Below are 16,620 nucleotides of genomic sequence, written 5' to 3' on the forward strand. Positions count from 1 at the left end.
CTCATCCTGAAAAATTAACCGTTTCTCTGAGCTTGCAAGGAAGAATAATATGACTAACTTTGTCTTGTGTTAAAAGACACAACAGGTTAATCTTGAGGACATTTACCTGGGATTCTTGCTCCAGATATGAATGAGTTTGAGCAGCAGAGTGGGAGAATACTGGCTCTCAGAAGCAAGTCTGCTGATCTAAAAGAGGATAAATCACAAACAAAACAGTATGGCCACGTATACTGGAATATCCTATTATCATAATAAAAGAGATCCCTGTGAATGTTTTTTAACAAACTCATTGAACCTCTGCTATATGTTTGGTATCTACTAAAAGTAAAACATCTGGTTTTACTGTAAAAACTGGATGCTACGATTTTACCATCTACTGTTTTTGATCGCTATCAGGGAGTCTTTTTTGCACTCTCCCTGCCTACCATACAGTATTAGACAATATATCTCAAATTTGCATTCCTGTTGGCAGGCATTTCATCCATGTCAGCACAAGTATGGAGTTCTCAATTATTTATATGCTGTTCTTGAGCAGCAGTAGTGGGGTGTCTATCATGTTTTTTGGTTTAATCTCACAATGCTAAGATTAGGGGTTAGAATGGACTAGTCTGAACTGGAAATTAGGATTAAAGGAAAGCAGGACTGGAAGGGACCTCACAAGGTCATCAAGTGTAGCCCTCTGTTTAAGATAGGATAATCCCTGACTAAACCACCACAATCCAGTGTCTGTCTAACCTGCTTTGAAGGCTTCCACGCATGGAAAATGCACAACCTCTCTAGGTAGACTATTCAATGTCTGACCACTCTTGTAGTCAGAAAGTTCCTCCTAATCTCTGGCCTTTATTTCCCCTGCTGCAGTTTGAGTCCATTGCTCCTAGTCCTTTCCCATACATCCACAGAGAAAAGCCCATCACCATCCTCTTTCTAATTATCCTTAAGGTATTTGAAAACTTTTATCAAATCCCCCCTTACTCTTTTCTTCTCCAGGCTTAACCAGTAACCCTAGTTCTTTCAGCTTTTCCTCAAGTCTTGTCTTCTAGGCCCTAATCATTTTTGTTGCTCTGTGCTGGACTCTTTCCAACTTGTCCACATCTTTCTTGAAGTGTGGAACTCAAAACAGTACACAGTACTCCAGGTAAGGCCTCACCAGTGCTGAACAGAGCAGAAGAAACACTTCCCTTGATTTGTAAGTGACTGATCTGTTAACACAATCCAGGATGCTTTGGCTTTTTTTGCAACAAGAGCACACTGTTCGTTCATATTCAGTTTATGGTCCACCATCACCCCCAGGTTTTCTCTATAGTACTACAACCAAACCAGTGATTCCCCAGTCTGTATTTGTGCATGCAGTTATTCCATCCCAAGTGCAGGACCTTGCACTTGTCCTTGTTGAATCTCACCCGACTGATTGTGGACCATTTCTCCAGCCTATCCAGGTCATTCTGGATCACAGCCCTGCCCTCCAGAGTGTTCATAATCCCATCCAGTTTGGTGTTAATGCATAATTGAAAGGGAGGCAATGATAGGAATTGCCCACTACAATCAAGGTCCTAGAAAACTTGGAGATGTTAAAAAAAAATGGAAGGCACGTTTTTGGTCCTTGAAACCAAGTATCTTCCCAAATCTTATATAAAAAGGAATTGCTAACACAGTCCTATGGTTATTCTGCTAGGCTGGCTACTAATGCCAACTCTCAGCAGCAGATTTCACAGCAGTTAATATCATAAAACCCCAATTTCAGGCATAAACTTATTAAATGCATTTAAGTGATGCACAAAAAATCAACGGATTCTTCTGTCAAAAAAAGTATCTTCATGCTGCTCAATGACACACATTCCCCCTAGAGGGAGCTACTGGATTATGATAAAATAATATGGCTCCAGGGAGAAAGTGCTGTTCACTTCACTACATTAGGTCATGCAGGAGATCAGCAAAATTCTTTAAACCAGGAATTGCTATTTACAGAAATTATCTCCCCAGTGCTTTCCAAATACAATGCTCTGTGCTGCCATCAAACCTCCAATTTACTTGCTGACACACTGAACTTTAAACATACGCTTTGATGTCTGTGGGACTCAAACACATACTTAATCCTTTGTTGAACTGGCTGAACTGGTGCTGGGCATAAAAAGAGATGGCTGATAGTCTGAGAGGACAGACAGTAATGGAAAACTTTTGCTGCCCCAACCAGTTGAGGTGCACAAACTTGCATTTGCATATAGCTAATTTATCAGCTATTTGGCTGCATCTAACGTACCATTGTTGAGAGAAGAAAGAAACAAGGAAGGAATAAATAAGCAACATGAAATGGCTTAAGAGATACAGATTTTAAGTCAAGACAGACCACAGAACAGGAACGGTTATTTTATCAACATTCTATTTTATGTTATTTAGATATTTTCCAAGTTGAAGTACTCAGACATTTTACATCAGACAGATTAGGCATTTAACAAACTCTTTTGTTCCTCGTGAAATGTCAAAGCAAGTAGTCTGCCTCTGGTCTTTGATAACAGAAATACAGTTTTAACTTTAGCCATATTAATCTGTCAGTACTTTACGTTGAAGCTTGAACACAAAGAAGCTGCAGCATTAATAAGGTACTTGGTCCTGTTACTGAGCCCCAGTCTGGCCCTTCACACATACAACAATGCAAATAAATAAGATCTGTCCATTTCTGAACCACACGCATTACACAAAAAACACCCAGAATAAAGTTATTTTGCTCAATGTTACCTGGGGCCAGATAACTGCATGAAAAACTGCATCAGTCTCTTCCGAGCTAAGGGTGTAGGTCTCAAAATCAGAAAAAAATGCAGCTACGAGTCTGATCCCAAGACGCCTTAAATTTTTTAATGGGTTGATAAACCTTAGTTGGATCTGGGGAAAAAAAGTAAAGACAAAAACACCTCATTGTTACTACAATCTCCTTATAACATAGCAGAAATGGTTAATTACTCTGAAATGAAATATTATACGATGTCAGTTGCAAGAAAGACTTGCCGGAAACATTGTATGATTTTCGACTGTAAATTGCTCACAACAGCAACCCCTTTACTTTCTAAAATTTCAGTTTTCTGACTAAAGGCCCAATCCACCACTGGGTCATTATGCTTAACTGGGATTCCACAGGGACACAACTATCTATTAGCATGTAGCTTTCCTTGCAGAATGGAAAAAAAATACACTGTGGGGTCCCCTGAGCATCTGTGCTGGGGTTGGTGCTGTTTAATATATTCATAAATGATCTGGACAGGGGGTGAATAGCAAGGTGGCCAAGTCTGCAGATGACATGAAATTATTCAGAGTGGTAGAAACAATAACAGACCAAAAAATGTTACAGAAGGATCTTACAAAATTGAGCAAATGGGCTACAAGAGGGCAGACTGAATTCAATGCTGGTTAGTGCAAAGTTAATGCCCAGAGGAAAAAATAACCCAAAATACGCATATACCATAACAGGTTCTACATTAGCTGTTACCACGTAGGGAAATGCTTTTGGAGTCATGGTGGACAGTTTGTTAAAAATATCAGTGCCGTGTCCACTGTGGCAGGGCACTGTAGGTGCCTGCCACTTTAAGGGCCAGAAGACAGCAGCCGGCAGGTGCCTGATGAGGGTAGTCATTTTCGATTCAGGGCTGCCCATATAAACAGGGCATTTTGCTGCTGGAAGGCCAGGCGACAACACTGCCTCGCTCCAGGGGTGCTGGTATCACCTGGAGGTAAGGGAGGAGCTGTAGGGGATGGCTAAGAGGCTCCTGGTCCTGGACATGACCTAAAACCACCCCCTGCCAGGAATGGGTGGCCTGGTGGGGCTCTCAGTGGCGCAGGAGCCCCCAGGAAATGCCAGGCCAGTTACCACCATGGTGAAAGGCGGCTCGGGGCACCCTAACCCCAGCCCTCATCTTTGGGTGCCTCAGGTGCCACCGGAGGTAGCAGGGGCCAGGCATGGCTACGGCCACCTGAGCCCACCCGAGTGGAGGGGATGGTGTGGAGCCCCGAGTAGAGGGGGAGAAGAACTAGAGGGATGAGGGCCCAGTACACAGACAGACCCTGAGTGTCACCCCAAAAGGGGCCCGAGTGTGCTTAGACCTGGTTGGGTAATTGGCTGGCCACTACCCCGGTGAGGGTTGCAAGAGAGGCCCAACAGACAGTACATCTGCCACCCAAGGAAGGGACTAGCTAAGCTGATGACCAAAGGGTGCCCGCTCCGAGAGGGAGCAAGGCGGCATAAGTTGTCAATGCGAGAAAGAGACCCTGTGAGAGAGGGTGGAGTGAGTGAGACCAGGGTGAGAGGCAGGCGGTATGAATGTGTGACCTAGGCCTGACGGCGTCACCTAAGTATGCTCTGGCTGTAGGCTGGGGACATGGGAACATCTGGATGCCATCTGCGAGGCTTGGGCCATGGTGTAGGGGAGGTACGGAGCTGCAGACACACCCAAATATGGGGGTGCAGTAATGGGCAGCCTCCTGCCTTACTTATCAACTTATTATTTTCCAACAAGGTGTGGCAGGTGAGACAAGTAGGCAGCGTGCCCAAAAGCAGGTGGGGGGGGGGCTAGCTGCGGCTAGCGGGGATACCCACTTTTCCACATCCACCAACAGTCAAACAGACAAATAAAACATTAGGAATTATAATGTAGGAAATTGTAAACAAAACAAAATCTCATTATGTCCCTTTATAAATTTATGGTGCTTTCACACCTTGAATATTATGCACCATTTTGGTCCCATCATCCCAAAAAAGAAGAACTAAAAAAGGTACAGAGAACATAAAGAAGTGCCATACCGGGTCAGCCCAATGGTCCACCTAGCCCAGTATCCTAGTCTCCAACAGCGGCAGAAGTGGTAGCTATACAGGGAGACCTTAGAACTGCGCATCTCTAGAGTGATCTATCCCCTAATTTGATACCCTCCCCAGCACCCACCATTTATTAGGTTACAGCTGCTAGAGGAAACAGCTCCAACTATTCTACTTATTAACATTAACAGATCCATCTTCCATGAATTTATCCAGTCTATTTTTGAACCTGGCTGTTCTATCTGCCTCCACCAATTAATTGCCTGTGGCAATTAATTCCACAAGCTAACTATGTGCTGGATTAAAAAATTGCTTAGTTTTAAACCTGTCATCTACTAATATCAGTGGTTCCCCCTCATTCTGGTGTTCTGGGACTTAGTGAACATCAGTTCCCTGTTCAGTCCCATACCCTTCATATTATAGACTTTTATCATATCTGCCCTCAGCCTTCCTCTTTCCAAACTGAAGAGGTGTAGCCTTTTGAGTCTTTCCTGGTATGGCAACTGCTTTAGGCCTTTGATCATTTTGGTTGCCCTTCTCTGTACCTGTTCTAACTCTACTAGATCCTTTTTGAGATGCAGAAACCAGAACTGCACACAGTAGTCAAATGTGGGCACATCACAGATTTATATAATGGCACAATGATATTCTCCATCTTGTTGCAATTCTATTCTTAATGCTGCCTAACATTTTACTGGCCTTTTTGGTTGCCACTGCACACTGAGCTGATGTTTTTAAAGAAGTATCTACAGTAACTCCAAGGTCTCCTTCCTGAGTCATAACAGCTAATTCGGAACGCAGCACTGTGCACATATAGTTGAGGTTATTTTTCCCCAAGTGCATTATCCTTGCACTTGTCAACACTGACATTCATCTGCCATTTTTATGCCCGCTCACTTAACTTGATGAGGTCTTTCTGAAGCTCCTCTCTTAGGACCTGATTACCCAAAATAATTTGGTATTATCTGCAAACCTGAAGATTTCACTGTGCACCCCCACTTCCAAGTCATTGAAAAGGTTGAACAAAATAGGGCTCAGCACAGATTCCTGCAGGACCCCAACTTCTGACTTCCCTCCATCCTGAAAAGTGACTATTTAGCCTTGCCCTTTGCTTCCTATTTTTTTAACCAGCTCTCAGTCCACAAATGAACCTTCCCTCCTAGTCCATGGCCATGCAGTTTTCTTAAAAGCCTTTGGTGAGGGACCTAGTCACATGCTTTTTGAAAGTCCAAATACATTATGTCAACAGGATCTCCCTTGTCCACATGCTTGCTGATGCACTCAAAGAACTCAGCAAATTGGTAAGCTAGGGTTTCCCTTTACAAAAACCATGTTGATTCTTCTCAAGCAGAACATATTTGCCCATGTGACTGGTGATTTTATTCTTTATTACAATTTCTACACTTGCCAGTGATGGAAGTGAGACTCATTGGTCTGTTCCCAGGATTGCCCCTGGATCCCTTTCTGAAGATGGGTGTTATGTTATCAACCCGCTAGCCCTCTGGCACAGAGACCGTTTGTAGTGATCTGTTACATATTATTGCCAGTAATTCTGTAATTTCACCTTTGAGTTCCTTCAGAACTCTAAGGCAAATGCCATCTGGTCCTGGTGACTTGTTATTATTCAGTTCATTGATTTGTTCCAAAATTGCCTCTGCTGTTACTTCAGTGTGATCCAACTCTTCAGACCCATCTACTAGAAAGGACTGATCTGGCATGGGGAATTTCCTCAGTATCTTCTGCAGTAAATACTTATGCAAACAATTAATTTAGCTTCTCTGCTATGGATGTATCATCCCTGAATGGCATCTTTTACACCCCAGTTGCCTAATGAGTCCACTGGTTCTCTAGCTGGCTTCCTGCTTCTGATGTATTTAAAAATTATTTTTTTTTACTATTAACTTAAGCATCCTGTGCTAGATGCTCCTCAAATTCTGTTTTTTTTGGCCTGCCTTATTTCACTTTTATACTTAACCTGCCAGAGTTTGTGAGCTTTCCTGTTTTCCTCAAAAAGACAGAAAGGATAATCAGGGGCACAGAGGGGCTTCTATACAAGGAAAAACTAAACAGGCTAGGACTTTTCAACATAGAAAAGAGATGATGGGGGGACAGACGGACAAGAAAGAGGTTCACAAAAGAATAAATGGCACAGAAAAAAATATATAGGGATTTATTATTTAAGTACTTTCACAATATTAGAAATATGGGCTATAAAATGAAATGATTATGTAGCAGATTCCTAACCAAAGAAAGTTTTGTTTTGTTTTTTTCATGCAGAGCATAGTTTGCTTTTGGATTTCATTGCAACAAAATGCTATGGAGGCTGATAGTTCAAAAGTTCTCCAGCTCCAAAGGGGAGTTGGATGAATTTATGACGGAAAGGTCCATCAATAGGGACCAAATCTGGTAGATGGGGTGCAGTTTCTGAGTTCCTAAAACTCTGAATGCTGGAAGCTGCAGTAAGAGACAAGCAGTGGGTATACAATTTTGGACATGACCTGTTTCCCTTCCTCCACTCTTTTTGAATGTGTGAAAGAAAATATTGGGCTAGATGGACCTTTGGTTTAACCTGGTAAATGGAAGTTCTTATGCAGCTTGCTGAAGGACTGGGGCCTAAAATGCTGCAATCACTAATTACACCTTTTAAAATCAAATTACAGCATTTGAAGACAAGATGGCAGGCAGCTGCAAGTAATCTATGTAGTCTACCTCCAACTTCCAAACAATTCAAGTTTGAGGATCTCTAAGAATACAACAAAAATGAGCTCCTGAAAGTCAATATTCATTTAGTGCATGGAAACCTACTAGGAGGAAGAAAAGGACTCAAGCATGGGGGCGAACAGAGAATGTGAATGTGGGAATATTTTTTCTACAAGGATGGTAGAGGGCTATAGTGTTTAGTTACAAGCATTACAGGTTACATTGTATAGCTTTTCTTATGAAAGACTTAAAACTTTGAGGTAAAACACCCATTAACCCACACATCTGTTATAAAATGACTGTATTTTCTCACATACAACATGGCCCTGAATATACAATGCACATTGTTTTAGAAAAGCAAAATGAAAGGGGGGGAAAAAAGATTTTCCCTGAGTTATAGCTGGGTACATCCATCCAACACAGAAAACCAGCTTCCCCACTTAATAAATACATGCTCCCCAATTGGGGCTGATTTCAGGGGAAAAAGATGAGAGTTGCATGCAAGAAATGTCATATAATGGTGTCCTCTTGGTGAGAGTAACATTTTCAAAAGAACCTAGCTGACAAAGAAGCACAAGTCCTACGATCAAATATAACTTAGGCACTTAGTCTCATGGTAAATCACGAAAACTGAGTCCCATAAGTGATTAAGACAACTTTGAAAAACTTACTTTCTATCATACACCTCCACTGCTAACCTAGCAGTGACCCAGAAAGCAAGTGTATTTTGGAAAAGATTAAGGGGAAAAAAAGACTAGAAAAACATCTGAGCATTCTCTAGCCCGTTCCTCGGCTGTCATAAAGAGCACACCCTGCAGGACTGCTGTTTTAATAGTGTTTGGCCTTATTTCTGATATTGTGAACTGGAGTAAAAGAGGAACTTCAACAAAACCTGCTTCCTACATTCAGGTAAATATGAGTTTGCAGCAGTTGTTCTGCCACTCGCCTGAAAAGACACAGAGCAATTCCATGCTGAGTACAAATAGCAGGAAACAGTAAAACTGTAACTCAGTTTAAAACTATCAAAGTAGATAGTTAACTATTTGGGCAAGATTATGCTGCAATACATGGAACCCATAGGAACATCTTGTAATAATTATCAAGGATATACAGATTTTGCACAGTCTTTGCTGAGCTTTTAACACCTCACTAACTAATGAAACATTAAATTAAGTTAAACAAATGACAGTGTGGCAGCACAAGTGACCCCTCCAAAGAGTTACTCAATTACAATTGCTACAATAAGACAGCATTACTAAATAACTATGACTACAAAAGGCGTTACTCCATAAATGAATTAAACTGCTTTCAAAATTCTGTCTTCCTTGATTTAATGTTTGTAGGTACACGTAATCCCCTATTGTAATTTAGGTCATGGAGTGCTGCCATTCTAAAATTACCCTCCTTCTTGTTACCGGCTCGCGCTATACCATTTAGTAAAGCGTACAGGGAACAACAGTAACTGGCACACAATCTTACAAAAAAAATTAAAACTAGTCAAATTCTAATTCTATTCATAGACAGATCTAATCCTGTTTTTTTTCCTTGCATATAGAAAAGAGCATCACTGACCTGCACTGTTTTTTCTTAATATATTTGAAATTTAGTGTTAGTCTGAACTACTAAGCACTGGCTAAAATATAGATTCAAGAATCACTACTTCTACTTGAATACTTCCACATTTTAAGACTAACGCTGTTGGTCTATGCATCTATACTTATTTCGGCAGCAATTATTTTGGCTGGAGAGCCGCTTAATGAGTTTTGGTGAGCTGTGGAGGGTCGCATGTGTAGCCCCACCCCTTGACAGCTGCCCCACCTGCTGGCTGCTATATTGGGACCAGAAGTCCTGCTCCCTGACCCCGGCCACCAGAAGTCCCTCTCCTTGCCCCCCCAAAAATACTTCTTTTGTATTGAGGGGGTTGCCACCTTAGAACCAGAAAAAAACCAAACCATACACTAGAAGTCGAACACCTATTATAACATATTTTAATTTTATTACAAAAAATACTTGTCTTGATTTGTGTTTGTGCCCTGTATATAGAAAGAACTTCATAATAATGCAAAAATGAAGTCTCACTCTTTTACATTGTGTGTGGAGTATGGTTGGGGATATGTGTATGGTGGGGTGGGGGGGGATGTGTGTATGGTGGGGTGTGGGTGTGTGTGGGGGGGTTGTGAGGAAGTGTGGGTGTGTGGGAAGGACATAGGGTATTTTGGGGTATGTGTATATGTGGGGGGGCTGTGGGGGCAGGGTGTGGGTGTGTGAGGTTTGTGGGGTGTGATGGAGGGTGGGAGGTGTGGGGCCCCTCACATGGTGTGCAGCCCCGGCTACCAGCAACAGCAACAGGCGGGGGGCTCAGGGTGTTCGTGTCCGGCGCAGGCACTGGTACCCAGTGGGGCTTCCCCCCGTGCGAGTGCAGGAGCTATAGGCGGGTGGCCCTAGCAATACAGGTAGCCAGGACGGCTGCACTCCTTGCCCCCTGCATGCAGCGCCTGCCTGCTGCTGCTGCGGGCAGCAGGGGCTGCACGCCATGTGGGGGATTGTGTGCCCCCCAGCCCCCACCCTCCGTCACACCCACACCCTGCCCAGCCGAACTCCACGCTCCTGCCACCCCCTTGGGCACAGGCTTCGTGCTTCCGCCCAACTGCAACTCCACCTCACCCCTCCCAGCCCCGGCCCCACCACTTCCCTACATGCTGCCCAGAGCGAGACACACATCAGGGAAACCAAGCAGATTCCCATGGAGCAGCTGTAGCAGAAGCCCCACCTGGACGCTGCTGCTGGCTGGGCCCTTCTCCGCAAGAGGGTGGAAATGAGGCACAATAGGGTATATTGGGGGGTGTGCATATGTGTGGGCATCTTGCTCCTATCCTCATGGGCAGAAGGGCTGGACAGGGCACAATTCATTGGGAGGTATCAAGAGCCAGATAAAAATGTCTGGCAGGTTGGATCTGACCTGTGGGCCATATTTTGCCTGCCCCTGGTTTATATCAAAATACTTGGGAGGGGAACAGGGGCAGAACCACACACACACACACACACACACACACACACACACACACACACACACACACACACACACGCTGAATACTGTGCATTTCTTACCTTCTCTCTTTGCTGAAGGCTGTAGGATACGGTTGCTGTCATACACAGTAAAATCTGCAAAATCTCAGATAGATACTGACTGATCAGATGTCCCATGTTTTTCAATACAACCTCAAGGCTATTGAACAGACTGTGCTGACGACCTAGAGGCAGGACTTTAGATAAATCCAGCTGTGATACTGTTTGGAGCACTGCCATCTGGCAAGGTCCTGGAAAACAGAAGGGAGCAGAAAAAAAATATATCAGTTCACCTTTACTTTTGACCTGTTAGGACCTAATTTCAATGAGATTAGTCAACAACTGAGTTATGATTCACTGTAAGGGTGGCCAAATCTGACTGTAAGTGAGAAGTTCTTTAAATTGTCCCAACTCAGGTTCTTAAATAAAAATCAATCCATGGAACGTATATAGCCCTCATTACTATAGCACTGGAGCACCTTATAATTTTTTAATAGATGCATGTATCCTGTGGTATTACACTCACCAGCTCTTCAAACATGAAGGATAATGGTCGATATATAAGGTTTCAATATTTTGGAAACTATCCTGACACTCCAAAGATCTGGGTTCAATTCACTAGCCCACTGCAGATGCATTGGGTATCCTCAAGTAAGTCACTCAGGTTCTCCTAGCCTGATTATGTAAATTAGAAGCAACACATCAGGCAAGAGGAGTCAAGAGCCCTGGGAGGTCCCTCTTCTAAACCAAAAGTTCTATGGCTTCTTTATAAGCCTAAGATACTAAGGGGTACTGCTTTTACCCACATATGTAAGCACTTTAGAATCCTTAGTGTATCATGTAGTACACACAACACACCTTCCAAAGAAAGAACAGAACATCTTAAAAGCTTAAATGTACCATTGCTGAAGTGTTTCACAGGTTCAAAGAGCAGATCCAGGAACATACGAATTTCCTCAGGCAGCGAACCAGCAAGGAACCTCAGAACAATTGACATCCGAGTGCCTGCAGCAGACTTGCCCTGTGTTTTGCTTCCAGTTTTGTTTCTCATCCGCCCATACAGAATTCTTTAAAAAAGAAAAAAAAAGAGAAAAGAAAAGAAATTGCCTTGGTTCTCTACAAACCACCTTGCATCAGCTGGTTCAGTCTTTGTTTAGATAGGAAAACCTGAACTATGTGGCTTAAATAAATGTTTCCAGATTATCATTTCCATTATGATCTCTCATCTAGAGATCTCAAAGAAGAAGGACCTGCCCTTGCTCCCACTGAAGTCCCTGGAAAATTTTAAAGCAACTTGAACAGGAACAACAGTGGACTACAATTATGAATTACTATAGCATCATGCTAAGATGAGGACAGAGAGAGCACAGAAGCAGCCCTTTCAATTCCAGGCATCTGTAACAGTAGCATTCAACTTTTTGGCCCCGTGGGCCAGATGAGTGGTGTGGAGCCAGTCCACGCACTAGACTGGGACCCTGTACTGCCCTGAACACCCAATCTACCAAGGAGCTCCATGGGTCAGATGAAATGGCACCAGAAGCCAGATCTGTCTGTAGGCCGGGGACTGAGCACCCCAGTCTATAAAATAAAGGTAATACCTTTTTGGCTGAAAATATTTTCTATATCTTAAATTATTAAGAAGAAATAAGATTATGTTTTTCAAAATAAATGTGTAATAACTGCAACTCAAACACCCTGCATATGTAAAAAGGAATCAGTAGGAACCCCATGTATAAGGAAACCAAGCTGCTGAGAGAGCTCTAAGTTTATACTGTCTATTTAAAACAATAGTCAAAAGCTACATTGTATATAATTTATAGATATTTTCATGTGCAGTTTTTCACTCCTTTTTCATTTACACACCTCATAAGGACAGGAACAAGATCTGGTCGGTGTTGCGTTTTAACTATGGTGTTTTCCTCAGATATGCTGAAATGAACTATTTCTTCTTTAAAGCTCTTGTCTTCCAGTAACCTCTGCAAGTTCTCCCTGTAAGAATTTAATGCAGCTTTAAGAAAAAAAGCTGTTCAATGTATTAACATGTCCTTTTATAAAAGGATTTGGGCATCTTACTCTAAGCAAAGATGTAAGTAAATATCCATAAAAATAAAAACAACAATTATGCAAATACCTTCCAGGGTCTGTAAAGATTATTCAATCATGAGCAAAAGTCCTGTGCTAGCAACTTTGCTGAATGCTTATGAAGAAAAACTATAAAAGTTCCTCACTGAAAAAGACACTACTAGTTAACTACGTGTCACTGTGAGGCTGGACAAGGGAAAATGTTTTGTTTCACAAAAATTCAGATCTGAACGATAATAGATTGTTATTTGTATAGTGCCTGTGTTGCATACTGCTCTCAACAATGCAATACATTTTTATAGATATTTCCTCCAAAAAACTGACCACGTTTATTTTATGTCACTGTATCAAGATTTCTGTTTCAGTGGCTCAGAGGCAACAGGCTCCTTTCCAAATGTATAGTCTATGAAGACACTGTCATTTATATTTAAATATAAATACGATTCTTTAAAAAGTTTATCTTCTTAATGCTGTCTGCGTATTCCATTTTTAGCCAGAAAACCTTACACAAGTAGCTTGACAACCCTCATAGTCAGAACTTTCTTCCTAATCTGCAACCTAAATTTCCATTACTGTAGTTTGAGGCTGTTGCTCTTAGTTCTGTCCCCTACAACCACAAAGAAAAGTCTGCCTCCATTCTCTTTATAATTACTTTTCAGGTATTTGAAGACTGTAATCAACAACACCCTCTCCCCACCTCCCCTGAAACCTTCATTTTTCCAGACTAAATAATGTTAGATTGAATTAACAATGCAGAAACTATTTGAAATTTCTTACCTATATGGAAGCAAGTGTGGATGCTTGTAAGTCATGATACAGTCAAGAGCTATTTTTTGCACATTTTGGTCTTGATGGGACAACAGCTGTAAAACAAACAAAAAAAAATGAAACAAGAAAATAAAATTCAGGAGAAAGGCCTAAAGCCTTTATATCAGCCTATCAAAATGATTTACAGAATGAATCCTGCCTTCTGTAAAGGAAAAACAAAAAGCAGGATCCACAGTAAAAGGACATTCACTTAGAAATGGTTACATCAGAGGTACTAAACAGGAGATATTTGCTCCCACAATATATGCAAACAAGATGATGAGTATGCAGTCATTTTTCCTGAAAAAAGTGAGTAACGCTGATGGTCGTTTATAAGTATAACATCATGATTTTAAAAAAATGAGATTTAAACAGCCAACAGCCAAACTAAAAGGAATCACAAAACATTATCCAAACCTTTATCTTTCTATGACTCCGTTTTAAAATTTCATGATAAACATGACAAGTCAGAATTTCAGATTTCCCTTGTTGTAACACCCCTATATGGTGAATGCCAGGAGCCTTTAGGGTAAAAACAGATGTGTGGCTAGACATGTCTTGCCCCGGCTGATCCACTTAAGTGGGCAAAATACATATTGCCCATTGCCCTGCACAGGAACCTGGTGTGGGATAACAGGCAACATGTTGACATTGTCCTGGGATTCTCTGCATTCCTTGCTGCCCCAAGCCTCCTTGCCAGGACTATGGTCCCATTCTCACCAATGATGACTCAGAGGCACAGGTTGGCAAAGGTCCCAGTGCAGTACCCAGGGAATCCCTGGTGTTCCATGACTCCATGTCAGGACCTGTACTAACCTGTATCCCTGTGTGAAGTACAGGTCCAAACAAGGAGGCACAGGGCGGCACAGGACCCAGGGAGTTCCTGGTGCTCTGTCCCTCCATGATGGAACCTATGGCAGGTCTTGCACTAACCAGTGCATCACAGAGAGGTACTGGTTAGTGTGGGGTCCAGGCATAGAGGCATGAGGAATTTCCCAGATCCCCATGTGAAGGCACAGAGCAACGGGGATTCCTATGGCATCCTGGTTGAAAATCACTTGAGTTTGAACAATAAATGAGCTTATATGGACCATTATATTCTGTGTTGAGTAAAAACAGTAATACTATATCCACAATAAAAAATAAACATTACCTGGGTATACAATTCATTCAACTTTGGCTCCATATACAGTGCTCGAGGATTTGAAAATTTAGAGAAAACTTGCAAATGGGCTATTAGTTGCCTATAAAACAACAACAACAACTTGTTTATAATGGAAGATAGCCTTCCAGTTTTGTTATACACATATCAGAAGCATACATGTAGAGTTGACTAGCAGAAAGGAAAATAGCAAGATTCAAAGTCTGTAAGAATCAGTATTTAGAACTATTACAAATTTGCTCAAACCACGGTGTAAAGATATGAACCAAACCTAGAAAGAACTGGACCAACCAAAAGCAGCCAACATCTCTACTCAGTGAGAGAAAAGGAGAGGTGAATATGGTGGCAGAATTTGAAAAGTGCCAAAAATGGGCAATCCTGATGTAAAAGGCCAGAGCAAGTCACAGTTTACACTGGTTAAGCAGTGCCTTGTAGATGTTCATCCTAAAAACATTTCCATGGAATCTGCCAGGTAGTAGAATGCTTTCTGCCCTATCTCAAGCTAGGAAAGGGGACTGATGGATCTATTATTCCCTTCCATTGCAAGAGTAACATTCTTTCCCTAAATAAAAATGGATTATAGGGTCCAACACACTACTCCTCACCATGCATGTAGCTTCAGTATAAACATTTTATCCATGCCTAGCATTTACCTTTTAGTCAAGCAAGGAGGAGTTTAATTGTGTGGAAACCTAAACTACAAAGTGGCACAAATTTGAAAGTATGATGAGGAGTCTAGTGTCAAGAAAAAAAAAATAGTTCACTAAAAAAACTCATTAACACTTAGTAAATCTTTGACACTTTAGTTACTACTCACAATATTTTAAAGGTTTCCATTTACAGACATGAACGTTTTGTGGGAGAAGTTCAAATCTGGTTACAAGAGATTTTTGTAATTATAATTAATTCACAGAAATGGCCCAAGACTTGGGAATAAAAGAAAACATAATGTAAGAGACTAGAATTCAATGATTTAAAGAGAGGGGTAGGCACACACATACAGGAAATAGAAGCAGCAGTGGTGATATTACATTTTTCAAACACTGATTTTAGAATGTCCCACAACTTTTGCTGTGTAGAGCAGTGAACTGTTATTTGAACTGTGACTGAAAGCTCAGGACAATACCAGTACTCTTTTAATGCCAGGTAATGTATGAGGGCAGAGTCCCTGCCTCGAAAGAGCTTGAAATCTGATGCAAAGCTTCACCAGATGAAGGAAAGGGAAAGTAATAATCTTAAAAGGAGCACCCCCAGGAACAAGAAATGTTATAAAATACCAACCAGAGAACGTTTTAATTCTCTCCCCAACCAGTAAAGAACAAAACAAAAACCTTACTTAGCAGCAACTCTTCTCGTTTTCTTTTTCTGAAACCCTTCAACAAACAGTTCTTCCACTGCTGGTCTTTCTACTTCTCCCTCTTCCTTTCCCTCCTCTCCTTCCTCCGCCATTGTAGTTTGATTTATTTCTTCAGGAGGTTTTTCTTCTTCTACTGCACCATTATTTTTCTTTTTAAGATCCTGGGTGGGAGCTACCAGTGAATCTGCTGGATAATACTCATTGCTATATTTAAAAAAAAAAAAAAAAAAAAAAAAAAAAATCGAACATATATCAGTATAAGATCGATTAGAAATTGACCAATACTGAAACTTCCCATTATTAACAGCATTCTGCTTCGTGACACTGTGTAGTTAAAGATCTCCAAAGGGGTCCATTTTGGCACGCAGGCAGGCAGGGAGAGAGAGAAAGGTATTTAAGGATTCAAGTGCACATGCATAAAACAAGATCATTAAAAGGGGAAGGGAGTGGGAAATGAGAGGACCACAGTAAAAAGAATAGAAATTGGCATTGACCTGTAAACAGAATGGGCTTATATTTAACAATGTGATAGAGGAAAGGGTGCATGTGAAGTAGAGAAATGTGAATGAAAGACAAACCTAAGCCAGGATACCTAAGGATACTTAAGAACCTATGACCCTTTCCATGGTAGAAGCCTTCTCATCTGAA

General features: G+C 41.6%; 1 protein-coding gene across 1 annotated transcript in view; it reads right to left on the reverse strand.

The window, feature by feature from the left end:
* Positions 1-16,620, reverse strand: part of UTP20 (UTP20, small subunit processome component) — a 101,033-nt gene that overhangs the window by 48,289 nt on the left and 36,124 nt on the right. The window contains 8 exon segments of the mRNA XM_006024210.2: positions 107-186; positions 2,734-2,877; positions 10,607-10,815; positions 11,465-11,631; positions 12,428-12,553; positions 13,424-13,509; positions 14,607-14,697; positions 15,952-16,176. Of these exon segments, the coding sequence (XP_006024272.1) occupies positions 107-186; positions 2,734-2,877; positions 10,607-10,815; positions 11,465-11,631; positions 12,428-12,553; positions 13,424-13,509; positions 14,607-14,697; positions 15,952-16,176 (1,128 nt within the window).

This window comes from Alligator sinensis, unplaced genomic scaffold (genome assembly GCF_000455745.1).
Source record: "Alligator sinensis unplaced genomic scaffold, ASM45574v1 scaffold166_1, whole genome shotgun sequence".
Taxonomy (NCBI): Eukaryota; Metazoa; Chordata; order Crocodylia; family Alligatoridae; genus Alligator; species Alligator sinensis.